Source organism: Oncorhynchus masou, chromosome 24, assembly GCF_036934945.1.
Source record: "Oncorhynchus masou masou isolate Uvic2021 chromosome 24, UVic_Omas_1.1, whole genome shotgun sequence".
In the NCBI taxonomy this organism is placed as follows: domain Eukaryota; kingdom Metazoa; phylum Chordata; class Actinopteri; order Salmoniformes; family Salmonidae; genus Oncorhynchus; species Oncorhynchus masou.
In genome coordinates this window covers 94,705,032-94,731,133 of record NC_088235.1, presented here as the reverse complement: position 1 = coordinate 94,731,133, position 26,102 = coordinate 94,705,032, and the positions used below count along the sequence as shown (strand labels likewise).

At 43.4% G+C, this 26,102-nt stretch overlaps 1 protein-coding gene across 1 annotated transcript; it reads right to left on the bottom strand.

Moving 5' to 3' along the window:
- Nucleotides 1-27: 27 nt before the first annotated feature.
- On the bottom strand, nucleotides 28-11,894 carry LOC135511482 (BTB/POZ domain-containing protein 8-like). The gene is made up of 7 exons (XM_064932975.1): nucleotides 11,777-11,894; nucleotides 10,409-10,470; nucleotides 8,801-9,443; nucleotides 5,406-5,493; nucleotides 4,902-5,038; nucleotides 2,779-4,793; nucleotides 28-213 (listed from the first exon to the last, which is right to left on the bottom strand). The coding sequence occupies exons 3-7, from the start codon at nucleotides 9,315-9,317 to the stop codon at nucleotides 28-30; spliced, it is 2,943 nt and encodes a 980-aa protein (XP_064789047.1). The 5' UTR covers nucleotides 9,318-9,443; nucleotides 10,409-10,470; nucleotides 11,777-11,894.
- Between the last annotated feature and the right edge of the window lie 14,208 nt (nucleotides 11,895-26,102).

Below are 26,102 nucleotides of genomic sequence, written 5' to 3'. Positions count from 1 at the left end.
TGTATAGGCTTTGTCAGTGATAAGTTTCTAGCTCCCCGATGGTCCACTACCCTGCGGAGAGGCAGCATACTCAGGCGAGAAGCTGGTCACAGTGATGCTGGTTGTGGAGTCCTCCCGTGGTGATATGAGCTCTGCCCAGCGTTTAAATGTCTCCTTCTCGTGGAGCAGGAAGGTTTGCTGGGTGTCCAGGCAGTCCCGGGAGACGGACAGGGTCTACTTGATGAGATACTGGGCTAGGTTTAGGTCCTCAGGGACTGGGTTTATGAAGCCAAGACTGGACTCCTGGTCCGAGAGGAGTTGCTTCAGCATGCTCCAGTCACGCTCCGCAAACTTACCACTCTCTCCATTGTAATCTTCCTCTTTGTCGTTCTCCTCCTCCTACCCAACTGTGCTCCTCCTGCTGCTGTTGTCAGAGGAGCTGAGGTGTTCAAAAGCTTGTCTCACGTTCAGTTCATAGTTGGTAGAGAGGGCTTTGGAGGGGCGTCAGTCATGTGTACAGGTTGGGGTTGTTGTTTGATCCATTGTCCTTCAATGCCCCCTAAAAACAGTTGACAATGACATAACAATTCATCTTTCCATAAGTCCATAGTCATTACAAAGGTATCCTGCATGTCACTTTTACATTATTATCCCAACATTTAGATGACTAAAGTTCACCCTTAATGCAACTGTGTCCTCTTAACATCCATTAATAATCAAATGACAGGATGAGTCAATAACCTGTCCTCTATTCCACTAGGAGAGAGGCGGGAGGCCCTCATTTCACCATTGTTGGTACCTAGTTACAGACCAATGGATTATAATATGAAATTGTTGATATAATGTAGAATTATATCATATGCATAAGTCATGAGTAGTCACTGACCTGGACTGTGGGTGACAGATAGGATGGACAGCTGCCTTAAAGGTCAAGCACAGAGGGATGTAGTTGTCTGGATGTGTCTCTTATCCACCAGTAAAAAAACACAGTAAGCCATTCATTGCATTGCCAGCGCTGGTTAGTTAACTCTGCATAACTCAGTTTGCTCAGGCACCTGTGATATGTTTGAAGAAATAAACCGTATCTTTAACTAATGAATATAACTATTGTATTGTACAGATATGATTATAATACTGTCACAAAAAACTAAATTCAGGCAGAAATTATTTACTTTGCAGCACAAAGGGAAGTACATAGGTTAAGCTAACATTTCCCATCTGATTTTATGTACAGTTTCTTTCTGTAATTAACACTGCTTCCATATCACTGTAAATAACAGATCCATGCTGGCAATGGATGATACAATTGACCCCTTATTGCTGTTGACAGCAAAAACAAGATTGATATGTTTTGCACTGGGATAGACCGTAACTAGTATGCATCCCAAATGCCACCATATCACCTGTATAGTGCACTATATGAGGAAGAGGGTGCCATTTGAGACGTGACCCCTAACTAAGTAATAGCTTATCATATGAGAGTGAAAAAAGAGAGACATGGAATATAAAGATTGTTCTAGACACACCACATACAGACAACTACCAGGCAGTACCACACGTCTATTGAACCAAACCAGAATTACATAATAAAACATTTTTTTTAACTTATTAAGTAAAAACAAACATATTGGGTGGAATAAATAAAAAGACACAACAAACGGCATGTACTACTATCATGCAGATGTCTTTTTGATAAGCAGACTAATGAGAAGATACAGGTTAGAAGGGTCTGACAATAAATAACAAAAACAAGCCAATCCTGGGTAGGCAAGGGTCCCTGTAGGTAAGTAAAACAAAGATTGAAATCTTTCTCAAAAGCAATCTGGTCGTAATGACAGCTTAGTATTTGTGGATTTACCCTCCAAATCAACTGGCCACTTTGCATATTATTGTGTCATTTGATTTAAAAAAAAAATCATATCTTGGTTGCACGTCTTCTGCATGAAATACAAATTACGGAAACATCAATCTAATAAATAATATAATCAGCTGTGGCTTAAAAAAGGCCAGCAGCTGTTGGATTTTGTTGCATTCACTAAAAGAAATGAAAAGTCATTGAATATTTGCATTTTTATGTACATCAAAGTGCATTCGTACAACTAGGCCTACATCAGTCCGCCACACCTTGTCAGAAGGCAGGGGGTTTCTAACCAACACATGACACACTACTTTACACTAAATATGTATCCCAAATGGAACCCTGTTCCTTACACAGTGCACTACTTTTGACCTTACGGGCCGTGGTCAAAAGTAGTGCCTTATAAAAGGGAATAGGGTGCCATTTAGGACTCACACTTAATATTTTAGTATCAGTTCTCATTGAAATCAACATTGCTTTTTCTTTCCATAAGTAATCTAAGTAGTCAAGGTCAGAATGCCTCTGAAAAAAGGTAGTTTAGTTGTTATAAGATGATTATATCTAAGCTACTTCTGCACGTTTCTTGATTGACCAATCTCCATTTTTTTTTAACGGATGTTGGTGTTACCAATTCAAATCAAGGGACTGGTACACAGATATTTTGTGTATTTATAACAAGCTTTCGGCTACACTATATGGGCATATAAAAAAACGACCCCTTATCCAATTTGATTTGAACTAGTTAAGTAATCTGTATTATATTCATTTTGAGAGGAAGGGGATAAGTGTACGTGTCATAATGCAAATGAATAGTCTGAGCATCATGTTATATCAGACAGAGGAGATTGCAAGATACAAAGGGGCAACTAATTAACGAACTATGACTTGACTAATGGATTTTGGCTGGGTGGGGAGGGAGAATGGGTGAGGGGTTTGGCTACAGGGTTTAAATTAGGTGGGTTCCTAGATGGGATAGCTGCATGTACAGGAGAGCCCCCTTTCTGCTGAGGGTAATTTAAGTCTGTATGTAAGTCTGATCTCTTGCTGTCTACATGCACAGGTACAGATGCTTGGCTAGGCTTGGTTGAGGGGTTCTTGCGTGGTGATCCGCCATTGCTGTACTGTTCAGCAGGCCGGAGGTCTAGGTGGCAGGGTCTCTCTCGCTCTTGGGGAGGCAGGTCAGTGGGGTCATGGTCCAGAGAAGGGCAACCAGGGCTGGGCTCTACTCCCTCCACTTTGGTGGGGTTATGGTCATCTACCAGAGGATCTTGGATCTCAGTGAGGAAAACAATGGGTTTGTTGGGTTTGTTGTTGTTGGACTCGTGCTCGTTGCCTTGTTCCTGCTGCTGCTGAGGTGTGCTTTTGGGAAAGTCCAATGCCAGGTGCCCCCCAGAGTGAGAGACAAAATTGGGGACTGACTGAGGGGCCGGAGAAGGGTTGCTCCCGAAGACGTCGCAGGGCGTGAGGGGGTCATCAGGCTGTTGCTGGGGCGGAGTCTGCACCCCGCACTCCTCTGATCCCAGCTCCTCACACTCGTCAACAGAGATCAGAACAGAGCGGCGGAAGTTAGATGCTGATTGGTAGTCCAGTTGCTGCTGCTGTTCGTTGACTTGACCAGGGTCAGCTCCATCCTCGAAGGCCATGTTCACAATGCCCTGGAATTGAGAAGAGGGATCGGCAGGAGGCAGAGGGGCCTGGTGAACAGGAAGAACCTCCACCTCTGACCTCTCATCCTCTTCCTCAGACTCCTCGGACTCCTCAGAGGAGAAGAGCTGGCTGTCGGGGACCTGCTTCACCGTAATATTGGCCTGCAGCTCCTCCTCAACAGGGACCTCGTCACGGTCCCTGCTCAGCCAGGAGCGGGGCCGTTGCTTCACCCCTTCCTCCTCGCTGGTGGTCTCTACCTCGCACCCCTTCAGCCTCACCTCGACCCGCAGTCCACCATCCAGCATCTTCAGCTCCTCAGGCGTACTCGTGTCACTACTACTGCGACCCAGGAAGTCATGGCAACGCATGGTTCCGCCCCCCTTGGATTCGCCGCGCTCGTTGGAGCAGCAGTCATCCACATCGTCCTGGGAGCCCCCGGCGTCGTAGTCCTCGGAGCGAGGCTTGATGTCGTCTGATGAGGTGGTGGCACTGCCGGATTCTGACTCAGGGCTGACCTGGTGGTGCAGGCTGCTCCACGAGTCCTCCAGAGGGCTGCCTGGAGTTGGGGTGTCCAGTGGAAGGTCTGTGGCTGAGCCAGGAGTGTGTTTACATGTGTGTGTCCCCTCTGTGTGCTTAGCAGGCTCTCCGCTTACGAGGTTATTCCCATTAAATATGTGGTTGATTGCTGGTGGCTGATTGGACAGAGCCCTGACTCCTTTTGTGCAGTTAGGTTTACCTGGTTGTTTGGCAGATTTCTGAGGACTGGCATTCAGGGGTAAGGAGAGGGAGTCCCCTCCTCCACTGTGGCCCTGGGGGCATGGTGGTAGTGGGATGTTATGAGCTGGACTCTGCTCTGTGGATGTTGCTACTGGCTCTGAGGCCTTCACTCTGGGATCTGAATGTGAGGAGACCCTCTCTGCTCTGGAACCAGTGTCATTAGCCTGCTGGGTCTCTGTAGAGGTTTTACCATTAGATCCCTCTTTCTCTTTAGCTGCAGGCTTTTTGGATGAAATGACAGAGGATACGTTTTTAACTGGCCCCGCTGACTTGGGTGAGGCTTTCTCTGTAGGAGATTCAGAGGTAGCATTCTGCTTTGGCCCAGGTTTGGCCGTTGCTAGTGGAGGCTGTTTGGAAGGAGAGGAGCTGGTGATGGCTTTTACTGGTTTAGAAGTAGTTTTGGCAGTGGCTGCGGTAGCTGGGGTGGTTTTTGTTGTCTTCCTGGCTGCTTTGTCTGCTGAACCATCCTTATCCTCCTCTTTCCTGGGAGATGCAGGCTTTCTGGCACTCACGGATGACCCAGGTCTAGAGACTGCATGAGAGGAGAAACATATTTCAATAGTTTGGCCCAGTGAGATGTTAGGATTTGTATTGGAAGAAACACACATGCACGCATGGATGCACACACACGGTTTCTCACCCTGGTTCTCAGATGAGCCTGTTGGTGTGCTCAGCCCCTTTGTGTCTGCTCTGGCTCCTGTTCCTACAGTTGTTGTTCTTCCTGTAGCGGGGAGTTTGGCTTTATTGGCCTCTCTGGTGCTAGGCTTATTGGTAGGGCTGATCGGGGAGATGAAAAAAACATGAAGTCAAAAGAACAGCACCGGAGAACAGAAAATTAATCCTGACACTCACAAAATGAAAGCCATTTTAATTGCTTAAAAATATGTTTAATTTAGGACAATAACAACAAGCATTCAATAAAGGATACAAAATCACAAGGTCTGATCACACTAAGGGATGAAAGCGCATAAACCTCAAAAGACCATGGCATTAACAAGTACTGCAATGTCTCGTTTCACCCATCTCTGTATAGACTAGCAATTACCACTATAAAACAGTGGGGGGCAGCAGAGTTATTTCTACCATTTCTCAGGGATGGTCTACCAAAATTGGATGTTCTGATATCGAGGGCAGTGCTGCTTACCTGTTGGTCTTTGTGGTGTCTGTTTTCTGGGGTGGTTTGGTCAGTGGAGATTTGGTCAGAACTTTAGCCTGTGTTTTTGTCTTAAGATCTAAAACACAGAGGATCGTTATAGTATGTTTAACCAAACACTGATATTTATTGTTGGAAACGGTCTCATTTCAGAAAATGAAAACTGCTCACTTAGAATGAGGGATTAAGAGGCAGAATTAATTTATACAGCTTACTGGGGACAAATAGAGCAACAATAAACAGGCAGTTTTGAGGGGAGAAATGCTAATTGAACTCTTGAAATCCTCAAAGTACAGAGATGATTCCATTATAAGGAGAGCTAACAAGGATGTGAGAGCTAGAGGCTAGGAACTGATATTAGTACTGCACATCAAAGCCAAAATATTGCAAAATCAGAGGCAATAACAGAGCTGGAGTAGAGTAGATAGATGGGATGACTGGGCTGGTTAGAGGGAGGGAGGGAGGGAGGGAGGGAGGGAGGGAGGGAGGGAGGGAGGGAGGGAGGGAGGGAGGGAGGGAGGGAGGGAGGGAGGGAGGGAGGGAGGGAGGGAGGGAGGGAGGGAGGGAGGGAGGGAGGGAGGGAGGGAGGGAGGGAGAGCATATGGCACTCTGAGTCTCTCCCTTTCTCTTTTGAATGAAAAGGAGGGACAGACCGGCTGAGGCCCTATACTCTAATCTACACCTTATTGAGTCCTTTTCGCACACATACAGTGGATTCGGAAAGTTTACACATTTTGTTACGTTACAGCCTTATTCTAAAATGGGTTAAATTGTTTTCTTCACTCATCAATCTACACACAATACCCCATAATGACAAAGCAAAAACATGTTTTTAGAAATGTTTGCAAATGCATTCAAAATAAATATTCTGACCCTTTACTCAGTACTTTGTTGAAGCACCTTTGGAAGCGATTGCAGCCTCAAGTCTTCTTGGGTACGACACTACAAGCTTGGTACGCCTGTATTTGGTGGAGTTTTCCCGCATTTTTCTCCGCAGATTCTGTCAAACTCTGTCAGGTTGGGAGCATTGCTGCTATTTTCAGGTCTCTCCTGAGATGTTAGAATGGGTTCAAGTCGGGAGATGCTGCCACCACCATGTTCCATCGTAGGGATGGTGCCAGGTTTCCTCCAGTTGTGATGCTTGGCATTCAGGCCAAAGAGAACAATTTTGGTTTCATCAGACCAGAGAATCTTATTTCTCATGGTGTGAGAGTCTTTAGGTGCCTTTTGGCGAACTCCAAGCGGGCCGCCATGTGCCTTTTACTGAGGAGAGGCTCCCGTCTGGCCTCTCTACCATAAAGGCCTGATTGGTGGAGTGCTGCAGAGATGGTTGTCCTTCTGTAAAGTTGTCCCATCTCCATAGAGGAACTCTGGAGGTATTTCAGAGTGACCATCGGATTCTTGGTCACCTCCCTGACCAAGGCCCTTCTCCCCCGATTGCTCAGTTTGGCTGGGCGGCCAGCTCTAGGAAGAGTCTTGGGGGTTCCAAACTTCTTCCGTTTAAGAATGATGGAGGCCACTGTGTACCTGGGGAGCTTCAATGCTGCATAAATGTTATGGTACCCTTCCCCAGATCTGTTCCTTAACACAATCCTGTCTTGGCGCTTTACGGACAAGTCTTTCAACCGCATGGCTTGGTTTTTGCTCTGACATGCACTGTCAACTGTGGGACCTTATATAGACAGGTGTGTGTCTTTCCAAATCATGTCCAATCAATTTAATTTATCACAGGTGGACTCCATGGTACGTTTAAACAGGATGTACCTGAGCTCAATTTTGAGGCTAATAGCAAAGGGTCTTCTGGTATTTCTATTTTTTATTTTTAATACGTTACAAAAAATCTTTAAAAAATCTGTTTTCACTTTGTAATTGACTGGTATTGTGTATAGATTGATGAGGAAATGTTTTACTTAATACATATTACAATAAGGCTGTAACGTAACAGAATATGGAAAAAGTCAAGTGGTCTGATTACTTTCCGAAGGCACTGTACACCCACACCCACTCACACAAAAACACAAACACAAGCTCTCATGCACACACACACGCGAGCACACACGCACGCACGCACACACACACACACACACACACACACACACACACACACACACACACACACACACACACACACACACACACACACACACACACACACACACACACACACACACACACACACACACACACACACACACACACACTAAGCTTTAGACATTGAACAATCAATGCTTCCCATTTCTATACTGTTTAGACCCACTGTGTCTGTATATATTGTATACTTGACATAGCTCACTGTAATATATATATTGTTGTACATATCATTCATAGTATATCTTTGTGTACATTAATCCCATGCACATAAGCACAGATAGTTTTTGGGATTATTCTTATAGTGTTATTTGGATTGTAATTTGGATATGTTTCAGATTTTTCTAGATGTACATTTTTTTTGGACTTTCGCTGCACCTAATATAACATCTGTGTAACTGTGTATGCAACCAATAAACTTTGATTTTAGTCTACTAGCATACATCGTCACCACAGGAGCTAGGACCAGACTTACGGTGGAGAAACAATTGGTCTGTGTGTGAGCTGTGTGGCTTTTTTGGGTGTTTGTTACCACACAGGCTGTGCTACCTATATGGATGTTCATTTCCATGGTGCTACCATTGAACTGATTAATATGTGTGAAAGAAATGAGTGCTTTCTGATTCATCTTTATACACACCACTACTACAACACGTTTCTACTTCAATGTATTCTCTCCCGTCTCCCTATTTGATTTATTTTACCTTTATTTAACTAGGCAAGTCAGTTAAGAACAAATCCTTATTTTCAATGACAGCCTAGGAACAATGGGTTAACTGCCTTGTTCATGGGAAGAACAACAGATTTTTACCTTGTCAGCTCAGGGATTCGGTTACTAGTCCAACGCTCTAACCACTAAGCTACCTGCCGCCCCTCTGGGATAAAGCATAACTCATTTAAATCACTTTGCTACTTATTCTTCACAAAACCTGCTACCATTCATTTCTGAATCAAGCTAATTTTTCAGACATAAAATCAAATTAATGTCATCATAACAATGAGTGAATTAACCCAGCGTCAAAACTGGTTAGAATCACGTCATTACAGAGTCCTTATCACAACGTCATTACAGCGTTATTATCACAACGTCATTACAATGTAATTACAACATCATTATGTCTTTTCAACAGTTTTTCCCTACTGGGAGGCAACTTAATAACATTGGATGTTAGACAAGGGAAATACAGTTTCCCAGCTGGCAAAATGAGTTGAAAATCATTACAAAGTCATTATAATGTATTTTCAACCAGTTTTGCCCACTGGGGAGCAAGTTAATTATGTTGGATGTTAGAACAGACCTGTCATGGCGGGGCAGTTGCGTGGGCTTCCGGAACTGTTGTCAGGAGAGGCACTGCCTGATGTGGAGGGGGTGGCAGTTGCGGGGTGGGCCGTGCTGCTGTCTGCCCCCTGAAGAGAGTCACCCTTCCCCACTGTATTCTTCTGCAGCTTCCCTGGCCTGGCCTGAGCTGTGGAGGTGGTGCCTGGGGGAGAGGTCTTGGGCCTGGCTCCAGGGTTAGGGCTAGGCTTCCTGTCCTGGTCCTTAGTCCCCTTCCCACCTGTTGGGGACCCCCTAGGTCCGTTAGCGGTGGCTACCTCCCTCCTAGCCCCCCCTGGGCCAGCCGTACCGTTGAGCACTGGTTTGGCTGATGCGGAGGTTGTAGTCTTGGCTTTAGCCGTGGTGCTCTGGTGGTCGCCTGGCTGCTTGGGCTTGACGTTCTTTGCCCTGAATGGGCCAGTGTCTCCAGGCTTGGTAGCACCAGTCCCTCTCCCTGCGGTGGATGGGAGGCCTGGCGTCCCCAGCCCGTCTGACTTCATGGTGGCTGATGATGTAACTGCAGTGAAACTTCCTTTCCCTGTGTTCCTGATGACCCAAATGGTCTTGTGGACAAGAGGTCTTTCACAAGGAGCTGCAGGAACTCAAGGGCATCTTACACCCCTCGGCTGCTCGAGAGAGAGAGAGGGGAGAGGTTTGAATGGAAAGATCAGATCACACAACATCCTTTAGGATAATGGAGTAGTAGCCTACAGACTTGATTCAACAACTAAAGACTGGGATGAAGCAAGTTCGATCTAACCTGCAATTACCTATAATTAACCTGTGATAGAGAAAGTGATTAGCACTGATTTTGCAGATAGTGGCTCAAAAGGTTTTTCATTATATGTTGGATTACATACATTAGTTGAATAAATGCACTAATTGTAAGTTAATCTCAATAATAATCTTATAATAATAATAAATAAATAATAATCTTCTAAATTCCAAAAAGCAAATGTTAATTCAATAGGATTGAATAATACTGGTGAGGACGCCTGCATGTGACTGAGCTGTATTGTACACTCAGGCTTGTAAAACAAAAGCAACCCTCATCACATATTTCAAGGTTCTGTCTGCCTTGTGTTACTCTTCATAAGTCTGATACGACACAAGGTCTGTGTGTTTATCACTCTGAGGGGCTGAAAGGTAATTGCTTTCTGTGTCGAGGATGAAACTACAGTCATCAGCAGCAGAATCAGTGTGTGTGTGTGTGTGTGGTGTGTGTGTGTGTGTGTATGTGTGTCTGTGTGTGTGTGTGTGTGTGCGTGAGGCCCACTCTAGTGTTTCGACCATTCACATTTCTGTGTCAGTGTGCAGTAATTACAGACTTTTAAAAGTCACCATCCTAGATCATAATCACACCGTTACATTTACATTTGAGTAATTGAGCACTTAGATGCTCTCATCCAGAGTAAAGTATAATCAGTGCATGCAACTAAATAGGCATCATAACTACATATCATAATCATTACATAGGTGTATCTGTGTTATAGATGGGAACATGTCACACAAGTAAGTTTTAACAATACAAGAGAGTAATAAAACAATAACTAGTCAATTAAATAATAAATAAGCTTTTATCATGCATTACCTTTGAGCTGGTGAATACAGGCTTTCCCCCAAGTCTTCTACTGTTTCTTTTATCAAAAGCAGCTATGGAAGAGGCATAATTCAATAAACACATAATTAAAACAACACATTTTAAACTTGGTTAAATTACAATCACATTCAAAAACCTTCAAAGCACAGTACTCATTCAAAAAACAGGTCGCCACAAACATCTTTCAAGACACATTGACCTCGTTCTGTCTTGCATTCTCAACACAAGGAGCATTCAATTTGATGGGTATTTTCCATGTGAACTGTACCAACATGCCCCTGAGATATCAAATCCATGACATGTCCATTGAAGAGACGATACTGCAACGAGGCTATTCCACCTAAGGCTTCCTGATTTTGATTTTAATGAGATACAGAAGGTGAAACAATGTGGAGAGGCTTTCATTTAATCAATGAAACGTCAGTCAATTGTGACATCTGACCAAGAAAAGACTTCACAGCACATCCTTCCATTTCCCAGAGATACTCCAAATGAAGACCAAACCGATGTACCGGAATGCAGTCGAGTGTGTGTGTGACTGTGTGACTGTGTGTGTCTGTGTTGGATGTGTACGATGTGACGTGTGTGACTACATTACCTTATGCAACTATGCATATTAATTCTACGTGCCTTGTCATGAGTATGTGCATGCGTACGTGTGAGCTATGTTAGTGACAGAGAGATTTCGACAGTATGGAATGTCAGTGGAATTTTAAAACCAAGTTCAATAAATAATTCATGCTATGCATTTCAATGGATCACAAAGCTATACAGTCAAAACAAAGCTGTGCATTATTTGTTTCTCAGCGAATGTATATAATTTTGTGTAAAATCCACAAATCCAACCCTCCACCCCAGCCCTTTATTACAATACAGAAGAGAACATGGTGCAGTTTTAGCCTAGTTGCTATCTACAAATTGGCTGAAAATGGGGTGAGTGACTGACTGACCCTCTTCCTCGCCCAAACAACAGATGGACCTCAGGTCGTGTCTGTTTGTGCTCTGTTCTGTTCTGCAGCTGTGCTGAAAGCAGACATTTAATGTCTGATGTTACCCAGAGGCAGCAGCAGCAGTAACATATGCTTCATGGGCTTTGGTTCCTTCCTCTCGAATCATGCAGAGACAGAGCCTGTGCTTCATGACTGTAGCCCGGTCCCAGATCTGTTTGTGCTGTCACTTGCCATCTCCTATGGTCATTGTCATGCCAAGCAAGATCAAACACATTGAACATATCTGTAATATCCCATCTGAGCTTAGAGAAACAGAGCTCTGGCTGTCTTCTGCAGTGAGAGGCAGATCAGTTCACCTCCCAACTACAGCTAAAGCCCTGTAGAATAAAGATGTCCTCCCTTCTCTTACCTGCCAGTATCCTCTCTCTGTACTTGGAGGGTAGGGTCTCCCATCCCCGCATGTGGCAGACAGAGTAGAATGACTGGAGCAGGAAGGTCCACAGCCTAGCGCGCAGAGCACCAATCTCTTGCCTAAATGGCTGGTTGAGAAAGGAGAGGAGAGAGGGAGAGAGGAGGAGGAAGAGAGGGAGGGAGGGGGAAGAGAGGAAGACAGGGAGAGAGCTCTAGCAAATCAGCAGCTGCTTAAAAGGACCCATCACCATGGTAACCACCCCTCCTTCCTCTCTCACTCTCCATCTCTCTCCCTCTCTCTTGCAGAATCCCCTTGAGCTAAATGGATGATGTCATCAGCTGTGGCTACTCCTACCTCCTCCACATCGCCTCAATGTTTATAAAAAACAGAGCTGGAGGGTAGGGAGAAGCTCTCTTTCATACACAAATCCTCCCTCCATCCCGTCCTCACTCAATTCAATTCAAGGCGCTTTATTGGCATGGAAAACATATGTTAACATTACCAACGCAAGTGAAGTAGATAATATACAAAAGTGAAATAAACAATCAAAATGAACAGTAAACATTACGCTCACTCACTCTCTCCCTTCCTCTCCCACTCTCTGGCTCTCATCCCCTCTGACTACTGGCCACAAGTAACACAGAGACAGATTGGAGAAGGCCACTCCCATGCCTCATCATGCTTTCTCTCTCTCTCTCTGTCTGTCTCTCTCTCCCTCTGTCTCTCTCTCGAATCCATCCTGCCATATTCCCTGTCGGATGTATGATTTAACCCAGACAGCCTAACCCTGCCTGCAGCCTATACAGCTCTAACCAAGCCAGGCTGTCTACAGTCTGCACCCTTTAGCGGTGTCGCACTCCCCTGGGAGTAATTACATGGACATAACGGGGCTCTGGAACTACACTACATGACCAAAAGTATGTGGACACATGCTCGCCGAACATCTCATTCCAAAATCATTAATATGGAGTTGGTTTCCCCTTTGCTGCTATAACAGCCTCCACTCTTCTGGGAAGGCTTTCCACTAGATGTTGGAACATTGCTGCGGGGACTTGTTTCCATTTAGCCACAAGAGCATTAGTGAGGTCGGGCCCTGATGCTGGGCGATTAGACCTGGCTCGCAGTTGGTGTTCCAATTCATTCCAAAGGTGTTCGATGGGGTTGAGGTCAGGGCTCTGTGAAGGCCAGTCAAATTCTTCCACACCAATCTCAACAAACCATTTTTGTGTGGCCCTCTCTTTGTGCACAGGTGCATTGTCATGCTGAAACAGGAAAGGGCCTTCCCCAAACTGTTGCCACAAAGTTGGAAGCACAGTATTGTCTAGAATTTAATTGAATGATGGACTGTTATGATTTCCCTTCGCTGGAATTAAGGGGCCTAGCCCGAACCATGAAAAACAGCCCCTGACTATTATTCCTCCTCCACCAAACTTTACAGTTGGCACTATGCATTCGGGCAGGAAGCGTTCTCCTGGCATCCGCCAAACCCAGATTCATCCATCAGACTGCCAGACGGTGAAGTCATCACTCCAGAGAACGAGTTTCCACTGCTCCAGAATTCAATGGCGGCAAGCTTTACACCACTCCAGCCGACGCTTGGCATTGCACATGGTGATCTTAGGCATGTGAAACCCATTTCATGAAGCTCCCGACGAACAGTTCTTGTGCTGACGTTGCTTCCAGATGCAGTTTTGGAACTCGGTAGTGAGGGTTACAACTGAGGACAGACGATTTTTTACATGCTACCAGCTTCAGCACTCGGTGGTCTCATTCTGTGAGCTTGTGTGGCCTACCGCTTATTGGCTGAGCCGTTTTTGCTCCTAGATGTTTCCACTTCACAATAACAGCACTTATTGACTGGGGGCAGCTCTGGCAGGGCAGACATTTTACAAACTGACTTTGTGTGTGTGTGTGAAAATCACTGAGCTCTTCAGTAAGGTCATTCTACTGCCAATGTTTGTCTATGGAGATTGCATGGCTTTGTGCTCGATTTTATATACCTGTCTGCAACGGGTGGCTGAAATAGCCAAATCCACTAATTTGAAGGGGTGTTCACATACGTTTGTATATATAGCATAAGAATCACTCCCTTTTACCCAATGTATGTGTGAGATTTGGAAGAGAGAATTGCAGGCAATGGGGGTCAGTGCCGTTTAAGATGAAGGAGGACAATGTTTTTTTTAATGATCATTGCCTTATACCTGTATTCAAAATATTACTGATCTAGGATAAGGTTCCCTTTCCATATATAATTTTTCATTATGATCTCTAGAAGGCAAAACCTATCCTATATCAGTACTCATACTCCGAGACTCTTTGTGAATACTGGCCAGAGGCAGAGAAACCCTCAGCTACAAATAACAATTATTACACATTATAAACTGGGTGGTTCGAGCCCTGAATGCTGATTGGCTGACAGCCATGGTATATCAGAGCTCTAATTACGCTGGTAGCCAGTTTATAATTAAGCAATAAAGCCGGAGGAGGTGTGGTATATGGCCAATATACCACTGCTAAGGACTGTTCATAGGCACAGCCCTTAGCCGTGGTATATAGGCAATATACCACAACCCCCCGAGGTGCCTTATTTCTATTAAATTGCTTAAGTAGAACACTTTTTACACCATACAGATCATAGCAAAACTTGAAAAACAACTATAACCAACAATTATTATTAATCAGTCAACGCTAGTAGTAATGTACTAGCGTTACTAGCGATACCCCCACTACCCTTGCCACCACTGCTGAAAAAACTCCTAGGGGCAACACTGCATTCGGCTAGATTATAATCACATCTCAGACTCCCACATTAACTAAATCAGAACAATTTCAGAGGCTGATTAGAATAATCCTTTAGGAAACTCATTGTCACCACAGCTGTATACATGAACTGTGACGGTGATAACAGTGTGGAATGATTCTAGAGGTTGGCAACTAGGCAAGGGGATTGTAAATGTGTATTCCTATCAGGGCAGTCAGACACAGTAAGTTGGCATATTATGAGGACAGACACCCACTGAATTAAATAGAACACTTACATCAAATATGCAGACACCAATGATACAAATATCTGTGACTTGGACTGCACCAAGAACGTCTAGTGCTGTCTCAGCATGCAGCAGGATGTTTACTGGGAAGTTTTCATGCATAGCATTAGCCTCATTGGACCGTCTACAACTGATAGAACGAGAGTCATTTCTCTCTTTCTGTCTCTGTGTGTGTTTGCGTATTTGTCTGTCATATGTTGTATGTGTCCCATGTTGTGTGTGTCTGTCCTATGTTGTGTGTGTCTGTCGTATGTTGTATGTGTGTCATATGTTGTGTGTGTCTGTCATATGTTCTGTGTGTCTGTCATATGTTGTATGTGTGTCGTATGTTGTGTTTGTGTCTGTCATATGCTGTTTGTGTCTGTCATATGTTGTGTGTGTCTGTCGTATTTTGTGTGTGTCTGTCATATGTTGTGTGTGTCTGTCGTATGTTGTGTTGTTTGTCATATGTTGTATGTGTGTCCCATGTTGTGTGTGTCTGTCCTATGTTGTGTGTGTGTCTGGCATATGTTGTATGTGTGTCGTATGTTGTGTTTATGTCTGTCATATGTTCTGTGTGTCTGTCATATGTTGTATGTGTTTCGTATGTTGTGTTTGTGTCTGTCATATGCTGTTTGTGTCTGTCGTATGTTGTGTGTGTCTGTCATATGTTGTGTGTGTCTGTCGTATGTTGTGTTGTTTGTCATATGTTGTGTGTGTCATATGTTGTGTGTGTTGTATATTGTGTGTGTGTCATATGTTGTGTGTGTATGTATCGTATGTTGTGTGTGTCTGTCGTATGTTGTGTCTGTCGTATGTTGTGTGTGTGTTTGTCATATGTTGTGTGTGTCGGTCGTATGTTTTGTGTGTCTGTTGTATGTTGTATGTGTGTGTGTCGTATGTTGTGTGTGTCTGTCGTATATTGTGTGTGTATGTATCGTATGTTGTGTGTGCTGTATATTGTGTGTGTGTCTGCTTTATGTTGTGTGTGTCGGTTGTATGTTGTGTGTGTCTGTTGTGTGTTGTCTGTGTGCGTGTCATATGGTGTGTGTGTCTGTCGTATGTTGTGTGTGTGTCTGTCATATGTTGTGTGTGTCGGTCGTATGTTGTGTGTGTCTGTTGTATGTTGTCTGTGTGCGTGTCGTATGCTGTGTGTGTTTGTAGTCTGTTGTGTGTGTCTGTTTTATGTTGTGTGTGTGTGTCGAATGTTGTGTGTGTGTCTGTCGTACTTTGTGTGTGTGTGTGTTTATCATATGTTGTGTGTGTGTCTGTCGTATGTTGTGTGTGTGTGTGTGTGTGTGTGTCTGTCGGATGCTGTGTGTGTGTGTGTGTCTGTCGTACGTTGTGTCTGTCTGCCGGTCGTATGTTGTGTGTGTCTGTTGTATGTTGTTTGTGTGCGTGTCATATGTTGTGTGTCTTTTGTATTTTGTGTGTGTATGTATCTTATGTTGTGTGTGTCTGTCCTATGTTGTGTGTGTGTCGTATGTTGTGTGTGTCCTCTTCTCTTACCCATTTAAGGCTGTGGGTTTGACAGACAGACACTGGTCTTGCAGCTCTGTAGCCAGCACACCGTCTGGTTAGCCCACTTGACCTCCGGGAGACTGCCCTGCAACTGTTCACTGCCACACAGCAGAGTCACAGCATTCTGTACAGTCTGGATAGAACACGATTATTAACTGTTATCTCTTCTTTAAGAGACTTTTCTCTTTCTCTCCCTCACAACACACACAGCAGGATTAGAGACTGAAAATCATCTTCTATCTCAAGACCACCAGACTGTTATATAGCCATCACTAGGCGACTACCACCCGGTTACTCAACCTTTCACCTTAGAGGCTGCTGCCCTACATACATATGCATGGAATCACTGGTCACTTTTATAATAGAACACTAGTCACTTTAATAATGTTTACATACTGCTTTACTCATCTCATATGTATATACTGTATTCTATTCTACTGTATTTTTTGTCAATGCCACTCCGACATTGCTCGTCCTAATATTTATATATTCTTTTACTTTAGATTTGTGTGTATTGTTGTGAATTATTAGATATTACTGCACTGTTGGAGCTAGGAACACAAGCATTTCGCTACACCCGCAATAACATCTGCTTGTCACACCCTGATTAGTATTCTTTGTTTTCCTTGTTATTTTGGTTAGGTCAGGGTGTGACATGGGTGATGTATGTGTTTTTGTCTTGTCTAGGGGTTTTGTATGTTTATGGGGCTGTCGCCTTTCTAGGTATTTTGTATGTCTATGGTTGCCTAGATTGGTTCTCAATTAGAGGCAGCTGTCTATCGTTGTCTCTGATTGGGAACCATATTTTGGCAGCCATATTCTGTGGATACTTTGTGGGTGATTGTTTCCTGTCTTTGTGTTCTCTGCACCAAATAGGACTGTTTCGGTATTGCCACGTTTGTTATTTTTTATTTGTGTAGTGTTCACATTATCGTCTTTCATTAAACATGTTGAACACGAACTATGCTGCATTTTGGTCCTCCTCTCCTTTGAAGGAAGAAAGCCGTGACACTGCTAAACGCGTATGTGACCAATACAATTTGATTGATATGTGATAAAGTTTCAATCTGAGGCCCCCACCCAACTATAAACCGAAAACATAGAAAATGCACCATAGGCTACAGTCAAAGACTGCTGAGCGTTTGTTTTTCACAGGGGGTGCAGGATTTCTTTGGTTCCCTGATTTAGATATGTTTCTGCTTATAATTTCTGACATTTTGGTAGGCTATATATTAGTCAACTTGTCAAAATTTGATACATGCTGCTTCTCTTTTGTCATTATATTACAAAATAATGTAATAGATCGATAGAATAAATGCTTCAATCTCGTTGACATCTGTAAAGTTCTCTGTCATCTTCTTTCACGGAGCAAAGGCGTTTAGGGACTGTGGAGAAAATGCAATAACGGCAACAAAAAAACAACGGGAAAGATTTTCTGTGAAAAATGTCCAAATGAAATCAGTTTGACTAGTTGTAAGGAAATAGAAAGCTGTAGAAACAACCCAAAAATGTTTCTGATTCCAGTTCAGCTTCGATGCATATTTTATGTAGTTAAAATACTATTCGCTTTTATGATGCTGACAGCATCTCAAGATGCAGAAATAAATAAATCATATTTCTCCGCTCCTGTTCCAAAATGCAAATTTGGTGTATAATTTGTACTATCATTTTACTGAAAGAAATGCTTAATTCTGCAGGAGTTAATTAATATTAAGTCTATTTGAGAGGTTATTGACCTACAGTCAGTGTCCAGATTTCAGTTTCCATTTAACTCATCTGAACAGTAGGCTACAGTTCCCTTGACGTGCCTGTTAGGAATTTTATGAATAATGACTGAACAATATCTACATTTTAAATAGAACTATAACTAATTAAACTTATACTGTTGTATTATATCTGATTAATAATATTAATTCATAAGGAAGGGATTGTGGAGCATGAAACAGGGGGTAATTAAATAAATACCATTCCAGCCAGGTTGGAGAAGACTGGAATTGTGGGTTTTAAGTAAGCAGAAAGGATCGTTAACCTATGGTTGAACCGACTCAACTTAGCTCTGGGATGTTTAGATAAGACAGAGAGTGTTTTCCTGGGTTTTCCATTATCTGGAACTGTCTTCTAAATAGTGATGGATGAAGGTGAAGATTCCAGAAGTTAATCTAGATACGTGTGTGACTGGAGTGAGCGAGCTAGTGGGTTGGAATAAACCTTTGAACCTGTTCTGTCCTTGTCGATTGGAGGAAGGACATTTTATAACATATGACGTCATATTTTGTATATAAACTGTTGTTCATGGTTTCATGGCAGCGCGTTCCGAGAATAAAGAATACTATTATCTAATTTTGATAAGACTGGTCTCTGTCTATTTTATGCAATTAAGAATCTTACAAATTCTCATAAAATAGACTAAGTGAATTCAATTAATGAAAACATATTGGAATTATGAAATTACATTAACAGTGCCATAGGCCTATTTGAAGTCCGTCTTGTGACTGTGGAATTTGTATAGTGCCTCACAATCATCACACACACAACATTGCCAGCACTGCTATCATCCTCTTTAACCACTTCACCAATTCTTTCCCAAACATTACTTTTCTATCCCTCCCTTCTCTTTTTCAACTCTCCTTTTGCAGCTTTTGTCACCCGGAGGGGTGAGAATGTCAGCACCTCCACACACACACACACTCGCGCGCACACACACACACACACACGTGACTCAAATGCTTCGCCCACAGCGGAGTGGAGGCAGTATCATTTTTGCCTCCGCAGATTGACGTTAACTTTTTCTGCCTGTTCCCAAAAGCATTATTTGGCAATTGGCCTGTAGGCTATTTGGCACAAGTACAGTGAAGTTTAGGCTTATACACTAACACCAGATAGCCTAAAATAATGAAAGCAAAACCTCAATGCAGCCTATAAATATAAATTGCACAAAATTGATAGGCTACATTTATGGATTTTTAAGGTATAGTTTTCTCTTTATTCAAACCACCCGCCCTTCATCCACACAATATCTAATGACTATAAACCCGTCCATCCTATGGTATCTGCGGGAACTGCAGATCAATCAATCTGCGCATCACAACAGGAACAATATATAGGAACAATATATATTATAGCTCTTATGATCTCTTATGATCTCTTATTTTAGTCCTTTCTCTTTCTGTCTACTTCTCTTTCTCAACACATTCACAGTGTTTCACCAACTATCTCATCATTCAAAATCACAGTCTGTGGAACAACAGTTATTTCAGCTCTTATGAGACATGTTATTTGTCTCATACATGTTATTTGTGAGCCATTTGTCCTTCTCTCACAACGCATACAACCACATAGTTCCTAAAACACTGTACATCTTGTCATTCATAATTTACAATTCAGTTTCATAATGACATTATGGACAATGGAACACTGTTTATTATCTTCAAAATGTGTTAAGATATTTACACCTTTGATCAAATCTAGTGTGTGTAGACTACTACTGTTCCTTACACCACTACTTGTCTATCGATGGAGGGGGAACCCCAAATTATGCAACAGATTTTGGCAGCAGCCAGGTGCTCCAGAACAGCAGCACCAACAGTAGTATTAGTAGGCTGCGCTCCAGAGGGGTGTACTCAGGGGAAGCAACTCGAGAGCAGCCCTGGAGTCACACATAGCCCAGCCCAGGAGGAGAACCAGCTTCAGCTAGCTGTCTTCTCCCTAAGGGGGGCAGGAGGGAAAGACACTGGCTTAGTCCCACTTTCTACCCTATTCCCGAAGTGTGCCCTTGCACACTCCCTGTCATGGATTTACAATGGTGGAAATTCCTTCCAGCCAAAACACAATACTAATCCAATGCTTTTAAATCCATGATGTGGAGTGCAAGTACACACGTCAGGAGAAGGGTAGAGAATTGGGATGCAGCCACTCACTCAATTACCAGACCTGATTACACTGCTACATCTGTCTGTATCCACACTGTCCTCCTGAACACGCCTTCCATAAAGGACTGTTATTCAATAAAGATGACCCGCTCATTTGATCATGTTTGGATTGACTTCCTGTTGGGACTTCCTGTCAGGCACTGAAATAGAAAATGAGTTGAGGATGTTGGGGTGTGTGTGTCTGTGTGTAACCCACCATGGCTCCAGTCATAGCGGTTAGACAAGCTGTCTGAACATCACAAGGCAACATGGCAAAGTTTCTCTCTGACCAGCTCTTCACATAGTGCTGAACCCACCTGGAACATACAGTACAAACGAGTGTTAGAGATAGAGAACCTGTCACTACACATTCCACTGCTGCACGCTTATTGCGTGTTAAACACCTTTTTACCTTGTTTTTATGGAGACGTATGAACGAATTAGATATTTGACGCCAGCTGGGGATTGTACATGTTCTGTAGATAGCAGCCTTAATCACAAGACCAAGAACTCATTAAACTTCCTGATTATTATCACGGCAAATCCATTGATATACAGTAACCATCCACTGACTAGCCAATGAGGCTCAGTGTGACTGTCTACTGTGTGTGATGAGATTCAGTGTGCACCGTTACTGTCTCTTTAAGGTCTGAGGAGATGAATGGTCAGGTCTGTGTCCATAACCTATTATCCAGCCTGACATCCAACTGAGAGAGCTGTCTGTCTGTCTGTCTGTCTGTCTGTCTGTCTGTCTGTCTGTCTGTCTGTCTGTCTGTCTGTCTGTCTGTCTGTCTGTGAGTGAGTGAGTGAGTGAGTGAGTGAGTAGTAGTGAGTGAGTAGTCCACTATAGGGAATAGTGCCATTTGGGACGTCCGTCCGTCCGTCCCAAATGGCACTATTCCCTATAGTGGACTACTTTTGACCAGGACTCATAGTAGTGCACTACAGGAATCCAGGGTGCCATTTGAGACGCAGCCTAGGACTGTTCAACAACTTTTAGTTAAGGCAGTGGCACTGAGAGAAGTGATGAAATCCAGTTGTCGCTGAAATGGAGTGAAACTGAACTCAGATTCTTAGTCCCGAGGCCTGAGGGGTGAGAATGTCAGCGCCTCCACACACACACACAGACACGCACACACACACACACACATGTGACTCAAACACTTCGCCCACAGCAGACTGGAGGCAGGCAGCACATCCCGGCCCACGCACCCACAACGCACCCACAACATCACAACCAATCAGCTTACCACAACTTTCAATGTAACTTTCTGATCTACATTCCGACATTTCTCTCTGTGTTTACCGCAATGCCAATCCGATCCTCACCAGACAGTTACTTTGTGGGCAGAAAGTGGGTCTATGTAGGGGTGGTCTGAGGTAAAGGGAAATGTGATTTAAGGCAAAGAGGAAGCCGCGAAGTGAGAGGCTTCACTCGCCAAAATTGGTCCAAAGTAAGCCCAATGCGTTTCTATGGGCTTAATATGCAACCTAAGCTTGTCGCCTGTCTTCCCGCCTTTAGGACAAAGACTCCAATTGTTTGGGTGGAGCATCTCACCATTATATACAGATCTCTGCTTAAGGCAATTTGTGGTAAGGAGGACGGAAAGGAAAACATAATCTCAGGTGGCCTAGTCCTCAACAACAACAACGCTTGTAACCACCATGCTGAAGTGTCAGGAGTAGTGAATGAATGGAGAGGCTGTGGAAGTCCCACAAGGAAAAATCCTCTGCTGAGCTGCAAATTATTGATCTGTTCAGATAATTCTCACAATTAGTACTCCAACTGACTCCTGCTTCGAATAATGGACAAAATGACCCTGGGCCTGTCTGTCTGACATCTGCCACAGCAGCCCATCTGAAAGCATACTGTACCAAGACTAAAGGATTATTAAAAAGTTATACTGTAATGTAAACTTCCCATTGGGGTTTTAGTTGTTTTGTTGTGTGTATTTGTCTGCCAGATTAAATCCACACACAGATGGTGAAGTTAAAGTTAGGCCTGAATGACCAGACTGAAAAACAAACAAGGCCGTCACAATTTACACAGTGCCCATGGCAGAGGTGACTTATTTTTGGGGGCATTAATGCAATTTCTGTTTGATTCTCAGAGACGTTTGGATAGCTATTATAGCTAGTGACCCCCATAACATAGGGAATAACATAGGACAACATGGTGACCTAATGTTGGCCCTGTTGAGGAACACTTACACAATCCTCCATCCTCACATCTATCGTACTCTGGATGATGCAGATTAAGTCACTCATCTTATTCAATGATATAGAATGTTGAAGGCGATAAACCGGATTGGGGTCAATTACACTAAATTGGGATTTCAGTTTACCGAATGACTGAATTGCAATGGAATCAAATCAAATTGTATTTGTCACGTGTGCCGAATACAAATGGTATTACCTTACCGTGAAATGCTAACTTACAAGCCCTTAACCAACAATGCAGTTCAAGAAATAGAGTTAAGAAAATATTTACTAAAAAAACAAAAGTAAAAAATAAAATAAAAAGTAACACAATAAAATAACAATCATGAGGCTATATTACAGGGGGTACCGGTACCAAGTCAGTGTGCGGGGGTAAAGGTCAGTCAAGGTCATTTGTACATATAGGTAGGGGTAAAGTGACTATGCATAGATAATAAACAGCGAGTAGCAGCAGTATAAAAACAAAGGGGTGGGGTGTCAATGTAAATAATCCGGCTGTGTGTGAGGTGGTGTGTGTGTTTGTGTATGTGTGTGTGTGGGGAGGGGGGGCTACCAAACATACCTGTTCAGTAACCTAGCTAACCTTCCTTCAGGGAAGCGGCGGCAATAGTCTCTAGTCAAACCCATCTCAATCACATCCTTCAGTCCCTCCAGACTCAACATGTCTGCTGCTAGATAGGGCTGGGTGAGGTTGGGTTGTGGTTCCAACTGGGAGAGAGGGCTGGGTGAGGTTGGGTTGTGGTTCTGACTGGGAGAGAGGCTTGGGTGAGGTTGGGTTGTGGCTCTGGCTGGGAGAGATGGCTGGGTGAGAGGGACAGGTGTGGTGTTGTGGTTCTAACTGGGAGAGAGGGACAGTTCTAGTGTTGTGGTTCTGACTGGGAGAGAGGGACAGGTCTAGTGTTTTGGTTCTAACTGGGAGAGAGGGACAGGTCTATTGTTTTGGTTCTAACTGGGAGAGAGGGACAGGTCTAGTGTTTTGGTTCTAACTGGGAGAGAGGGACAGGTCTATTGTTTTGGTTCTAACTGGGAGAGAGGGACATGTATAGTGTTGTGGTTCTATCTGGGAGAGAGGGACAGGTCTAGTGTTTTGGTTCTAACTGGGAGAGAGGGACAGGTCTAGTGTTGTGGTTCTATCTGGGAGAGAGGGACAGGTCTAGTGTTTTGGTTCTAACTGGGAGAGAGGGACAGGTCTAGTGTTGTGTTTCTAACTGGGAGAGAGGGACAGGTCTCGTGTTGTGGTTCTAACTGGGAGAGAGGGACTGGTGTAGTGTTGTGGTTCTGATTCATCATTAAGCCCTAGGTTCTGTAGAATTCCACTTCCACTACTATAAAAATACTTCAAGCAAGCACACACACTTAAGTCAGGAAGTTGACTTTTCTAGTTGCGTATATTACAGTTTTTTTCGATTGCTAAACGACAGTGGACACAACTGGAGTTACATGTGCAAAACTCTAACTACAGTCTGCACAGCAGCAGTTCATGTGGACCAAACTCTAGTTCGTTTTTCATTGCTTGAACACAGTTTTCAAAACTCTACACACTTATCCCATGACTTTAACCACAACCTGCACAACACTGTGGATTTACAGCACTTTGTTCAAATGCTAACACACTGCTGTCAAAACTGTGAACCACACATTCAAAACGGAATAGATTTCAGCCTTGTGCCTTTCAAACACTGCTGTTTGCAATTTCAGCTGAAAGGCTAAGCACGTGTCTTGTTTTACACTTGTTAGTGAACACACATATTACAGTATATATAGGTAGAGCTCAGAAAGACTCATTTTGGAAATGGAACAAGGAAGATGGGTTCGTGGAGGGAGAAGGGTGGCAGGGAGAGGGCGGATGCGTGGAGGAAGACAAAGAAGACAAAGAGCTGTTATTTCAGATGAAATAAGGGCTACACTTATAGACCATGTCGTGAACCATGGTCTCTCATTGAGAGAGGCAGGGTTGAGGGTGCAACCCAATCTGCAAAGATCCACAGTGGCATCTGTAATGCGAATTTTCCATCATACAAACAGGTGAGAGTTACATCCTTACAGTAAATGAAAATATTACAGGAATCTATTTTGTATTGAAATTATAGAATATTTACACAGATATATATTACAGTAAGTTTGACAGTAAAATATATTTTTACAACAGGACCCAAAGGCTGCCCCCAACAGGGGGAAGAGGAAAAATATTTTCAGATGCGCAGGAAAATGCTATTGTTGACATGGTTGTTGTCAACAATGCAATAAAACTACGGGAGATTCAAGATAGAGTGCTGGCTGATAATGATATATTTGAAAATGTTAATTCTGTCAGCACAACAACTATTGCTCGAGTCCTAAAGAAACTCCAAGTTACAATGAAACAGTTATACACTGTACCGTTCGAGAGAAACAGTGAACGGGTAAAAGAGCAAAGATATCAATATGTCCAGGTAAGACGTCTGAGGTTACGTACACAGCTATACAAAATATTTACAGTAAAAAAAACACTAGCATTTCTACAGTAAAACTGTGCACTTACTGTTTTTCAGAGAGTAATGGAGGTGGAAGCACTGGAAATACCACATTCATTTGTATTTATCGATGAAGCTGGATTTAACCTTGCCAAAACACGGCGCAGAGGAAGGAATGTTATAGGTCAAAGGGCCACTGTGGAGGTTCCAGGCCAAAGGGGGGGAAATATCACCATGTGTGCTGCAATGGCCAATGATGGTTTGCTTCTCAACATACCACTCATTGGCCCCTACAACACAGAAAGGCTTATAGCTTTCCTAGAACTGCTCTATGCTCAGCTAGTGCCAGCAGAACAGGGGGAGCCAGTAAGAAACCCCCAAGTTTTTGTCATAGTTTGCGATAACGTTGCTTTTCACCACTGCAGCTGTCACAGATTGGTTTGCAGCACATCACAGATTTATGGTTTTGTACCTGCCTGCATATTCACCCTTCCTCAACCCAATAGAGGAGTTTTTCTCTGCCTGGAGGTGGAAAGTGTTTGGTCACCACCCACATGACCAAATGTCTCTTTTGGAAGCCATGCGTGCCGGATGTGAAGACACGAGTCCAGAGGACTGCCAGGGATGGATAAGGCACTCCAGAAGGTTCTTCCCCGGGTGCATGGCAAGAGAAAACATTAGATGTGATGTTGAAGAAAACCTGTGTCCTGATGCTAGAGAGAGGCAGGATTAGCCCCTCAATTATTTGTTCGAATTACAGTATGTACTTTTAGTTTCTACCTTTTTTTCTCATTACTGTAATTCCGTAAATTACTACAGACAATTGAAGCAAACTGCTAATTTTCATTTACCTTAAATTGTTATGTTCTAAAAATGTTAATAAATCATGTGAAAGAAATGTCACTCTTTTCTTTGAAGAAAATATTGCTTTGTATGAAGTCACTGAAATTGTTCAAACTGTAAAGATGAAAAGTTTGTATTTTCTGTATTGGTGTTTGATGCTAGTGTTTTTACTCTCAGTGTGTTCTGAGTGACAGTGTGTGTTATCTCAGTGAGGGTTGTGCATAGTGTTTGGCTGCACTGAGCGTGTTTTGAGCCATGTGTTAAGAGTTGTGTTTGCTTGGAATGAGCTTTGCAGGTGATGTGAACTGTTTAGCTCAGGTGACTGTTGGTAGTGCAGACTGTAGTTAGAGTT

Excerpts from the sequence above, each read along its gene's own strand:
- LOC135511482 (XM_064932975.1), bottom strand. The coding sequence starts at position 9,317 with ATGAAGTCAGACGGGCTGGGGACGCCAGGCCTCCCATCCACCGCAGGG. Across the intron at positions 5,494-8,800 it reads CAACTGCCCCGCCATGACAG|ATCTTAAGACAAAAACACAG; the intron begins GTCTGTTCTAAC and ends TCTGTGTTTTAG. Across the intron at positions 4,794-4,901 it reads AGGCTCATCTGAGAACCAGG|TCTCTAGACCTGGGTCATCC; the intron begins GTGAGAAACCGT and ends CCTCTCATGCAG.